General features: G+C 42.3%; 1 protein-coding gene across 1 annotated transcript in view; it reads left to right on the top strand.

Annotated features, from left to right (window-relative positions):
* The window catches only part of EPG5 (ectopic P-granules 5 autophagy tethering factor), a 595,944-nt gene that overhangs the window by 374,183 nt on the left and 208,716 nt on the right, over positions 1-13,045 (top strand). Inside the window, exons 29-30 of the mRNA XM_085629140.1 lie at positions 3,835-3,991; positions 8,345-8,539. Coding sequence (XP_085485266.1) covers positions 3,835-3,991; positions 8,345-8,539 — 352 coding nt within the window. The remainder of the gene's footprint in view (positions 1-3,834; positions 3,992-8,344; positions 8,540-13,045) is intronic.

Genomic DNA, 13,045 nt, shown 5'->3' with positions numbered 1-13,045 from the left:
CCTGCAACGAGGCTAGGAACTTTGCATTCACCACGATGGAGCCAACGGAACTGGGCACATTTGATAAATACATTGGATCGGTACAAGAGCTCCTCAAAGGCTGCCCAAATTTAAAATTGGAAAAAGACAAAATTTTACCTCCGCAAGCTTTGAGTAGCACGCAGCCTTGGTGCTCATCACGTTCAAGAATGGTAAAGAAGATGAACAATTCAATCATGCAACAATTCTGAAAACTTGTGCAATATCATGTATTGTATTTGAACACTGTCAATATCATCATTTTATCTTTTTTTTATTATAAATTACCGTTAGTATACCTCCATCAGCGTCACGGTTAATCTTGCTGTTCTGGACCTAGGCTCCTCTTTTAAGTAATGTTTGTACTTTACAGCCATTTCCCCTACCATATTGCACTTTAATGTTGGAGTTACTGTCAACTCTCTTACACGATTTCAACATTGCTGATACTATTGTCTTTCCAAGCTCTTCAGCTTTTGACAATGGGGGTATCTGTATTAAGGCTACTCCTGCCACCATGGTTTTGGTCACCGTATTTATAGAAATTTTATACTTACAGCTATTTTACCAACTAAAGAGCACTCCTGTGTGTTCTGCTAATCTCGAGCCTTTTATAAAATCCCTAAATGCACTTGATAATATTGTTTTATTAAAAATAAAATCGTATTTCAATTTTATCTTATGCGTTCGTGTCACTTGGAAATTGCCTTTTATTCATTTTTGTATATTTTTTGTGCAGAGAATCTGTACCGACATTGTAAAGATTTTTATTAATCATAAAACAAAAGCTTTTTAAATTATAGTGCAGCAAAGACTGTGCCCCAAGTGACACAGTCTTCCACGGGGAGCCATCCCCATTGGCAAGTATAGTGTGAGAATTCTATGTTTACCTTGGGTTCCCGTATGGGGAAATACTGCTTCAAGCTGATTTGTTTTTTGTGCATTCCAGAAGGGAATCTCTCCCCGCCTGAAGGGAACCTTACCCATGACTGCATTGATGGTCATTGGACTAATTCCAGGTTTAGCCAATTGTGTTTGTGCTTCTTGAACTGCCCTTACGGAATTTACTGTTGTTGTTCTCATTAATTATTTTGTCAAACATCAGTACATTCTAACCAGATTTGTGTACAGTGTACGTAACTCTGCTGCTTTCAGATTTGCTATATCTAGGGTAGGTTGTGTAACCAGCTAAGAATGGCCTTGTCGCTCCCTCATTGCTGAGGGACCTGGTCTAACATATTTTCTTATATGTGGTAGAGTGCCTTCAAACACATTTTGGTGTTCTTGAAATGTTAATGGTATTTCTAGTGCTTCATAAACTGTGTAGTTGTTAGGAACTGTAAGCATGAAAATGTCTTGATTGTGCATTTATTGCTGGGAAAGTGACCCATGAATAGAATACATCTGTCCTGTACGCTTCGTGGGCCTCTACGATGAAGGTAACATCTGTGTGAATATATGTCTGCAGTTCACCGGTATGTTTACTAGTGCTGCATTAGACATTTGAATATGTGGAATTCAGAGAGAGCACCTCTGTTGGGTGATACTTTGAAAGGTTCGAGCCTGAACAACCTGCAGCCAATACATAGGGTTTCCCTACTCAGCAGAGGAGGATTTTTCCCTAACTCCAGGGACGTCTTCAGTAGGTTGGTGTTTAGGGGCTTTTGGTACACACAAAACAATACTCGGGCAGTCCAATATATCAGGCAGAACCCAAGCTAGAACATTGGCTTGTCGCACGGTTCATTTTTCCTCAGTAAAACTGCATTTGTTGGACAACATGTCTGTTTTTCTTATTGTTGGTGTACATGTTGTAAAGCGCTCTGATACCCACGGGTCCTGCCAGCGCTATATAAAACTCGAAATAAAATACATCTAAATAAATAAACATAAACATCGAAACTGTGTGAGACTGAGCCCACGTACTCCATCAGGATATGTTGGCGTATGTCCTGGCTAGCTCACAGTGCACCATCTGTGCTCCTACCCTTGTGCATGTGGCTCTCTGGAAGATAACAGGTGGTATGTGCAACCTCAGAAAATGACAACCCTGAATCCTCAAGGAAATTGTGGAAATGGATCTAAAACCCTTTCGGTTGATGACTCATACATACCCAAAGAGATCCAAAAGAAATACATAATGTGGCAGTTCAATATTTATTGAAGCATTATGATTCTTGTGTAAAATTCATGTGCAGCAATAATCAATAGAAGGAAACAAGACAGAGTAATCAGCATCATAAGAATGGTAAAGAAGATAAACAATTCAACCATTGTGCTGTCATATAGAATATATGCTTGCATATAAGTATAGTGATATTTATGCTCCTACCTAGTGCTTCCTATCCTAGTGTCTGAGGGTGGGTGTATATGCCAGAATCCTGTGGGGTGATCTCACTCCCCACTTACCTCTGGGTAAGTGTCATCAGGAAGCCCGTTTTGGTGTATTGCTGGGCAACATCCTTCTCAGGGGGTAAACAGTATTCAGCTGGGATGGAATTCCGGCTGGGCCGACCTCAACAGTGACAGCAAAATGCTTCTCTGCTTAAACAAAGGAATGATGTCGTTTATGTAATAAATGTAACCTATTTTGCCGTGCCGAAGTCTCAGTCAGGCTGTCATTATTGATTGTACTCTGATAAAGCTGTCGCCGAGCGAACAATAATAACATCATTTTGCGCAGTGAACTTTAGCTTTCATACAGAATGTTCAAGGCTCTTATAATATGCCTACAAAGATGTGTAAATGTAAGCAAAGTAATTTCATGGAACATTATCCCTACAGCCATGTAAACAAAAGTGTGCCAAATGTCATTATTCAAGAAAAGTTGGCAATTGTAAACGTGAACATGTAAAAATGGTGATGTTCTTCCCCAGGCCTAATGTGACCACATGACACTTTCTCCTGCTTACGTAAAAGTAGCTGCTCTGAGCCAGCAGAAAAAACACAGACCATTAGAGGAAGAGCCTTTTTTCTTGCACGCTGATCCCCAGCCATATGGAAATATTGCTTCAGCAGCCAGGAAGAGTCATGGCTTTTGTCATTTGTTGGCAGAGGAGAGTAGGTCCCGGTTAAGAACCACAAGGTACACTTTTCCTCCCCGCAGCTAGGCGCGGTCCTCTGCCTTACCTAAGGGGAGCCAGTTACTCAAGTTTAGGGTTGGATTCCCCTTCTCGCACCGCAGTAGGTGCATTATAATTAATTTGGATCAGAAACCATTCTCTACCTCCTGGGGTCTAGTCCTCTGTAGGGTAAGTATTAACTTGTGACTGATGAAATGCTACTGACCCTCCAGGCACTGAGGCATAAAACATGTTGACCTTATTCAACAGTCACTGAAGCTATCTTAGTACATTATTTCCAACAATAGCTCACCTGACTTTACTGTGTCAGGGGGACCACTGCACCATTAAACCTTCTTTTTTGGTACCCCATAGATTCTTTTAACCACCTGTGAACCACCTTACGCATACACCCCCTCACCTGCACTCATCACATGGCAAAGATCAAAAGATCTCCTCTAAAGAACACCCATTAGGGAGCCCATTGGGCATTGCACTGATGTGGAGCGCAATATTGTGAAGCATGACACCCTTTGGGTGTGTGAGGGCATTCAGACCAGATCACTCAGGTCCCCTCCAGGATCCCTCTGATAATTTGATCTGATCCACCTGTGAGCGCTCCCCCTTCCCTTCTACAAGGAACTACATTGTGTTTTTTGTCTTCACTGCTTTATGGTACATTATTCTGTTGGAATGAATAGGTGATTTAGGTGACAGAAAAGTTTATAAACAAATGTTTTTCTGTATGTTTCAGAGCATTGGTAAATGCATATAAGTTGCAGCCTGCACCTGGGATACAGAAAGTTGGAATTATGACATTCTTCACAATAGTGGAATTTGTGTGTGAAGAAACTCAGCGTCATCCACCTACAAGACAATTTTTCACCTCATGTATTGAGATTCTTGGACAAGTAAGTTTATTGTCTAACTAGTGCACATTTGCTTAATATGGTTATCAGGTTTGTACTTAATTTGTAAAGATTTGTTTTATGTTAGGTAAACTCAAAGTTGAACAGCATAAAACTTTGCAAATATCTCAGTAAGGAAATTCATTATTTGTTTGGTTCTTTGGGAATGGCAGCTAAAAATGCAGGCATGTGATTTTTAGCAGTTTGCTCGTCATCCACAAGAGTGATGGAGTAAACTACTCCATTGCCCCAACGGTGGTGCCAACTGCCAAATTTTGAAATGTACCACAGCCCAGCTGACATTTGAAGCAGTGACGGGTACCACCCTCAAGGCGGTTCCTGCCAGTGCATTGTAATTTTGATGGATGGCTCCATCAAACATGACGGTGCCATATGTAAAAGTTAAAATGTTTCCTTATTTAAAAAAAAATAAAATCCAAAAATTGAGATTTTCTTTATGAAAGAAAAACAAATGCCTCTCTCTCGATGGGAGTTAACTACTATGGCGAGGGAGCATTACGCATTTTTCAGTGCCTCTTACACCCAGGTTTTTCCTGACGGGGAGGGGCATTAAAAAACACCTACATATCTGCCCATCTAAATTAGGAGGGTACACATATAGCCAAATCCCTTTACTACGTTGGTAAAAATTGACCACAGTGGAGACAGTCTAGTCTCCACCATTGTCATAACATCGAGCGAACGGACCATAGTCCTGGAGGGTAGGGAACTCCATTGCGATCTGCCAAGATCGAAATCGGTCCCTAAGTCACTCAGTCAAGACGTGCAGTTTGAGGGTATGTACGATTGCAATCAGTGGACCTTGAGAAGTGCTGCAAACATTTTATGATCTCAACAAGATCTTCATGGTATATTCCTTTATAACCAGAACAGCCGCACTCCATCCTTGCACATTACCTTTCCTGGTCGGGTTATACAATATCCACCACAAATATTATGTCCAAAATATCCTAAACAAAAATATTTTTTAGTAAGCCCTATTTATTTCACCAAACTATCCCATCAGTAACAATAGTATGTCATAATATCATTTTTGGGCATATATTTACAAAGTGTTGACAATGGAATTGTAAAATGCATAGGACATACTTAAAATGGAGCATCCCTAACTGTCAGCCAAAATCTAGTCTTAACCTCAACCCCTATACTTAGCTTCATTCCTAACCCTAGCCCAGAACACCCCACTCCAGGCATGAACCCTACCCAATCCTGAGCACAACCATTGCTCAAATGTGAATTTACCTTAAAGAAATGAGAGGCAAGAGGTGTTTGGCAAAACAGGAACAGTTAGTTTAATCGAACTCTTCGGCCGAGAGAACAGCTACGGAGTCGGGGTCTGAAGACTTTTTCAAAGTACAATAGATCTAAGCGCCATTATATACATTATTTGGAGCATCATAAAACAATTCAGAGATCCTTTTTAGGAAGAGGAATGCGGGCCTAGTCACAGAGTCATAAATTACTCTCACCTGATAACAAATGCAGGTGGGGCTCGACCTTCTGTGGACACAATGAGGGCCAGGGGGTAAAGTGTCCAGATGTCCGGCATGGGGAGCGCATGATCACTGCATGTGCTGTGTGTGCCGTGTCCTGATTGGCTTAGTGTTCCTAACTTCATGTGGCATCTAACTGTATGGTGTTCTGAGAACACGCGTACCCCTCCGGCCATATGTGCTTGTTTGGGGCCAATCTCCCTGGACCATTGTGGTGTTGCTACCTGTTTGTGGGACTGATCTGGGCTTTTCCTGTACGTGCGTTTGTTCTGCTGGTGCCACCCTACCTGTAATCTGTCAATCAGTTACCTCAGGCCTAGGTCGCAAGGCCTGCCGACCACATATTTCTGACTCAGGATTGATGAAGAGGTCATATTTGATGATTTTGACAAGAGTGATGCGATCTTGTTTTTTATATACACATGTATCATTGCGTACATCAACTTTTTCAATATTAACACAACACTAGGCCTGATCCTATCACTTTATCTAACCTATCCGTTTATACTTACCAGACAATATTATTACTGACTATATTCTGACTCCAAATATTAATGTACTGATGATATTTGGCCTTTGAGTTTTTGGCATGCAGGAAGCCTTGGCTCTGTGCAGTTCACATTGTTAATATCATTTACGTTACATTGTCGAGCCGTGCCTATGAGATTTTAGGTTTATTTCAAAGCCAGCACAATGAGCACTAGGCACTGCTATTAATCAAGCAAATAGGCCTATGTTTATTTGAAAACAGAGCATGGACTGTGCTCAGTTGCACAACACCTTTAGTTTTGTGTTCTGTGCATCATGCACTATTCCAGTTCATTTTCCATTGTGGTGGAAAGAATGAACACAGCTCAATATATTTCCATAACATGCGGTAACAGTGGATTACATAGTTAAGGATGCCAAGTGTCAAGCCTTGATTCAGCACCATAAGCTTCTAGTTTAATTTTGACACCGAAGCAATAACAATGAAAGATTATTTTTGGTGATCCTGTGACTGTATCATGAACCTGTTCTATATAGGTGCCCAAGCTCACACTGGGATTAGGAACATGTTTTGCTCAAATGTCACGGTCTGCTTTACTCTCACAGACACACGGAGCAGTGAGAATCTATGTTTCTGAGGTGCACTATCAATAACCTGTGTAATATCTTGAAGATTTCTGAGTGCCGCTGTAGGCAGGCCGTTTCCTCCTACTGTGCTACCACATAACTGCTGAAAATGTTCATGTTATGGGTTCTGATCCCTTTGCATGTGGGGAAGCAGCTCTCATCGGCATGCTTTTCAGACCATCATGACTTAAAACTAGGAATACAACTGTTTAGTGATGCATTTTACAAGAGAACATTGATTCTGGAGGCACCTGCATGCACAGTGTTCATTTTTGCCACAATCCTGACACCAGAGCTTTCTGCTATGCATCTGCCCGCCACTATACAGAAATAGGCAGTGAACAGAGAACCATACAAGGTCAGCCATTCTCCCAAAACATAATTGAAAGAAGGTCCTGGGGGTCCATGGACCCTGTGGATGGTTACATGGGTTTAATAAGTGACTTACCATGTCCCTTGTGGGGGATTGCAGGAGCATTCATCACTGAAAGGTGCTTCAAGATAGAACTGCACTTACATTAATTTGACATCACAAAGCACCAAGGCAGTAAATGTGCAGCTAAGTCTGGTATGTTAGGGTTTCAACTGAAATTCAAATATTACCTTTGGTGGTATTTTATTGGTTGTAATTGGTTTTAACTGAAACTCAGAAACTCTACTAGTTTTAAATGCTTGCAATCTTTTCTAATAAAAAAGGATGCACAACAGATGTTTATATGATAGTATTGTGTTTACAGTGGAGATTGCTGAGAGTCCTTGGATCTAAGTGTACATAGATGCGTGTCTCTGAGATAAAATTTCAAATTTTATTCTGTCTGCAAACCTCGAAGGGGCACAGAACTCAAGTCAGGAAATTGAGGTAGCATGCTGGTTGGTACTTGATATTCTCTGGTGTCATCATATCCCGAGGGAGCGCTAGAGATAAATTGCTGGTGAAAATGGTTTGTGGATTGGTATGAAGTGTGTAAGAATAATTCAGAAGGTAAGGAATTTGCTGGAGGATTCTGTATCCACCAGAAATATTGTTACCAAAGCAAGGTAACTTTTTCATCTTATCCTCGTTTGGTGTACCGAGATATTCATGGGACTCCACTTGTCTTTTCCACTATTCTAGATGATAAGTTGGTTTACCTAAACGTCCACGGTTTAAGGGAAATGTACCGGGTGTGGCCAGGATTGGCCTGGCACAAGCCAAATTCAGACACTGATTTATCGGGGCTTCACCGACAATCAAATTCACCTTTACCAATTTTGTGAAATCTTAAGAACAAGCTTCCATGACACTTATACTTATATAGTTGAGGTAATCGCCTTAGAAAACATTGCTATAAGCTTAATACGTTTTGACAGCTTACATGAGTATTTAGCAGTGGAAAACCAATACTAAGTTGCTTAGGTGTAGGGTTTTTAGGTTCGTATGTTGTGCAGCAGTCAAACTAGTTTTAATACGGTACCATCATTACAAGCCCTCCTTGTCACTGTTTAATTTTTGCAAGCTAACTTGTTTTCTATTTTCTATTTGGCCATGCTATTAATTTGATTTAGGTTACTGTTGCTTTAAACACAATTTAACAGTAATTTAAAGACTACAAATAATTAATTACTGTTTTCTTCGCACAATGTATGTTGTTCCTACTTGTACTGAGTATAATAATGTTCTACCGTTCCAAAACAGCTCTTCCACTATGCAGAACAATAGCTTTGTGACACTGGCTTTTCTTTCTAGGTCTTTATAATTGGAACAAAATCTGAATGCAAACCTATGCTTGAAACCATTCTGCGGAATAGAAGACTGTGCAACCTTTTGTCTCCTTTCTTCACCCCAATTGCATCACCACATGAGTTTGTACATTTGTATGAAACCGTAGCGAAGACTCTGGATCAGGACAACAGTGACGTTGTCTTCATGTTGCTTACCAAGGTAATCTTCCTGATCAGTATGTATTGTTTGTTTGAAATCTTGTTTACAGAAATCTTTTGTCCATCCTAATCTAGAACTCATTATTTACATTTGTTATTTTAGTACCAATAAAAGTAGATTCTATGTTATGTTATGTATTACTAGCTTCGTTTTGTAATGTTGTGAATATTGGTATTTGCACATCATTTCACAACATATCTTAGGATGCAAATTGGGTACATGGCACATTTGAGCTAATAGATGTTCTATTTGTCCAATTATGGCCCTTTCCCATCAACATCTCCTCCTCTCTTTCCTCTTGGTACTGCACTGTTTCAGTTGATGGATTGAGATGAGGATAACTAAATTGTTGTGTAGCCACCTTTGCTGTTCACATTTCTTTGCTATTGGTAGGGTGGTCTCAAGTAGGAATCACAACTCTAAACTCCTGTATCCATCTTACATTTCATTAAATATTTTAGTAGAACATGTCAGTTGAAGTGTGTCTGCTTAGAGATCCACCACAAAATACTTCTTACTTTTTTTATATCAGCATTTGTTTTCTACTTTTTAAAATGCATGCTGCACCTTGTCTGTTCCCCAATGCTTCTGTCTGACATCTGCCAGAGCATCCTTTATGTAGCTCAGTTAATCATGTCTGGTATTTTATGCCTGATCTGTGTACTATTTTTGTGAATATATACTTGTGTTGTAATATGCAGTAATGCAGATGGCGACTACTCATCCATTCTGGTTCCATTCTTTACCTGACATCTCATTGGTCTCATTTGAAATAAGAAACTCCTGTTTGCAAACTTTGACTGTGTATATTTTGTAATGTATGCACATATGTATATAAAGGGGTCTTGTATAGTGCTAACAATAAGTCACATAGCGCTGTAGGATGAAGAGTGGACATTTCTGGTGTAGAAAGTTTGCAGTTCATCAATGGATGGGTAAGGGGCAGGACATGGGAGGGGCCGTAAGGGGCGAGATATGCTACCAGGTTGGTGGGGAGAGGTAAAGGAGAAAAGAAGTAGAGGTGATATTAAACATGGAAAAGTGCAACACTGGGTAATAATTCATGACATCATCATTTAAGGTAAAGTAGTAAATGACATATGTGTTCCCATTCCATGAAATCACAATTTAAAATTAACATTTGTAATACACTAGAGATATTGTTGTACGCAAAGTGCAGGAGTGTAGATGGTGCAGCATGTGCAGTGGCACCAGAGCACAGGGTTGTGAGTTGCCGACAGCACCACAGTTGCAGCATTCATTTCATATCCAACTGGGGATAAACGTGGGCTTTTCCCTTACACTAATTAGTGCCCATGGCACTTTTAATAATATTGTTTTCATTATCTGATATCACTAAGAAATAATATTTCGTTTACTTTTGACTATGTTTTATAATCACATTTCTGATGGGTACTATTAACGACAGATTCCTCAGTCTGTTAATCTCCCAGGGTCTGGACTGGATCCGGAAAACTCTGCTGTACTCCTGCATGTGACACCACTGGCCTCCACTGTGACTGTTTCCCACCTCCAGACTTGACAACATGAAGCTGTATATAGGTGCCACGCCGGTGCTCAGATATCAAGTCCTTTATTTCCGTGCTATTGGAGCTCTCTTCCTGTGATTTTCTGTTCTTTTATTGAAGTTTCGCTAACTTCTAAATCGACCCATTATAGGGATGTGTCCCCTTCCGATCCCAAGCTATAGTGTTTACGTTGTGATGCCCGTTTTCCAAACAGATATTGGTTATGGACCTACACGTCTGCCTTCGGTGTCTTGACAACAAATACAGCTCCAAGCTCTGCCACTAATGTTCCCTGATGCATCCGAAGGCTGCCAGAGAGTCATAAGGCCGTTTCTGTTCCCTTTCACCATCATGTTATAAATTCCAGACAGTCGAAAGAGAAGTCCAAAAGAGAACATAAAAAGTCTAAGCAAGGTTACTTACATCTTCATGGTGCTGATCCTGGTTTCATTGTCAAGTACCAGTTCTGGAGCCAATGAGTGTGAGGTCCCTTGCCCATATCCGACTCCACAGCAGATTGCAAATTGGTGCCGGATCCTGCTGGTGCCTCTTCAGGCGCCAGAGATCTGTTGCGCCTCCAGTTTGACTTCTGCTGGCAGGTACTTTTCTTCTGGCAACTGACCAAGGTCGGCATCAGCCTGTTCCGCCTCTGGTGCGAGGCTGTTCCTCGATTCCTCTGCTACAGATGCACTGGTACACAGTTTATTGCTGGTCCTGGCTCCAAACACCCTGGTTCAGGAGTCACAATGTTACGAATGTGCAGTTAGAGTTTCTACGCGAAAGAACATTACTATTGGTAAGGAACTTGTATATTTCTTGACTTGTAATCAAACTGATAATAGGTAGAGGCCAGCTGGACACTGAATCAAACCTACAGTTGGCAAATATTGTAATTCACAAAGAGAGAAAATTCCCTGCTGTAACTGTTGCTCACTTTTTAATAGCAAGACAAGCACAAGTACCCTTCTCATGGGGTGGCACATTTAAATAGAAAAATCAAATTCAACTCTTTAGAAATAAACATAAGGATGCCTCGGCATGGATATAGTATCAAGAATATTCTCAAACGCTATAGAAGGATGTATTTGACATTCTCCCAATTGTACGTCAAGTCGGGATCCGTTTGTTTTGATAACCTCAGGCAAGTGCACTTTCACAAAGAGATTTAATAATACTTGAATTCTATAATTATTACTGATTTCGATTTTTTGTTTATCAAGCTAGGACATAATCAGAACATCTTCTAAACCAGGGCAGGCGTAGTATTCACAGTATACCACTCTGCATTACCTAAAGATCAGTGTTTCAAAAAGTAAGATACTGATTATAAAAAAATAGAAAGCTTAGGAAGACCAGTAATTATGTCTCGAGTATAGGTTCAGAGAAACTGAGTTTTGTAAAATCATATCCTTATTTAGAAAAAATATTAATTATTGTTCCTCTAAGGCTTGCTCCCATGCAAGTGGCTTTTATAACAAAATGGGGGGAAGACACTCTATGCAGTCGCTCTCTGTGTTCAAGTTGAAAGTCCTCTCAACTGTATTATACGCTTTTGAATCTACTAATGTGACAAATGGGACTTTCTAAAGAACATGGAAGGGCCAATTCCACGTAAACTGTGTACTTTTAATTCATCTGTTTCGACCCCAGTAATGAGGTTAGAATTTGGTTTGACAAGCTCTTATGTGCAAGGAATAGCCAGTGTGATTCAGTGGGCTATAAGTTTAACAACAGTGAAAAAGATTCCATGAGGGGTTTCATCAGTATTTGGCCTATATCCGAGTAAATATTCCTTTTCCAAGCAACATGGCCAACAGGAGATGAGCTTTACAGCTCCCGGCCAACTCAATGTTAAATCCTGTAATAGTCCTGAAATCCGGTCCAGAACATCAGCCCTGAATCAAGCATTTTAGTCGGTAACCCCTGCTGCGCCCGAAGTAGCGACTGCCGACCAGAAAGAAGGGGAGGAAAAAGAAGCGAAATGGAGGTGCTGAAGGAAAGGCCTGACTAGGCCCGGGACGGAGCTGAGCTCTGGGGCATGGCAGCTTCGAGAGGGGAGCCCAGTGGAGGTCGGTGGGCTGCCGGATCACACCGAGGCCTGAGAAGATTGGGGAGTGTTGTAGCCCGCCTGCCCCGGTGGACCTCTGCCTTCCTCCCTGTGCCCCGCCCCTGGTGTTGGGGGGTTAGGGGGAAGGGTGCCCGGCTGGCCTGGGAGCAAAAGTCTGTTAGGGGGAGGGCCCCGCTCATCCGGGCCGACTGAGGGGGGGGAGGGAGCTGTGCCTCCGGAGCTGAGGAGGCGGGGTGACCCTGCCACGATCAGAGAAAGCTCCGACGGCCGAGGGGAGAGTAGTGAGGGACCTGCGGTCGCTCGATTGGGTGGGCTTGGTGTGACGAGTCGGGGCCCGCCAGCGACAGAGGTATCGGAGCTGGGCATTGAGCATGCCTGGGAACGGAGGCAGCGAGACGGTCCCCAGTGGCCATCACGGCAGATGGGACATTGGAGGGCCCTGTCGGTTCCGGTTTGGCCCCTATTGCACTGGCAGCTGTGGGGTGGGGGCGGATCCAGCGAGCCTCATGCACGCACTTGAAGCGGGCCTGGCTTTGGGGGAGTGGTGGGTGCCCTCCCCCTCCTCCTGCGAATTTGGCCCGGCACGAGGAGAACGATGTGGGACGCCGTTCGACCTGGGCAGCGGCAGTGTCGCCTCTTCCTTTGGAACTCGGCGGACGCACACGGTGAGGCAAATGAGACCGGCACTAGCCAAACTTAGAGGGGGTCGGATTGCTTCCCCGCTGGTTCTGCCCAAGTGAAATCGGCAGCCAGATGAGGACCCCCTATCCTGCAGCCGGGTCGGAGGAATAGTAGGTGCCTGGTGCAGCTTGCAGGGGGGGGGGGGGGAGCCAGACGGACTTCCTCAAAACAGCCAAGCTTCTGCCCTGGATTCATGTAAGGAGATTAACCTACCCTCACAGAACTGTA

This window comes from Triturus cristatus, chromosome 2_1, assembly GCF_964204655.1.
Source record: "Triturus cristatus chromosome 2_1, aTriCri1.1, whole genome shotgun sequence".
Lineage (NCBI taxonomy): Eukaryota > Metazoa > Chordata > Amphibia > Caudata > Salamandridae > Triturus > Triturus cristatus.
This window is presented reverse-complemented; position numbering and strand designations above follow the sequence as displayed.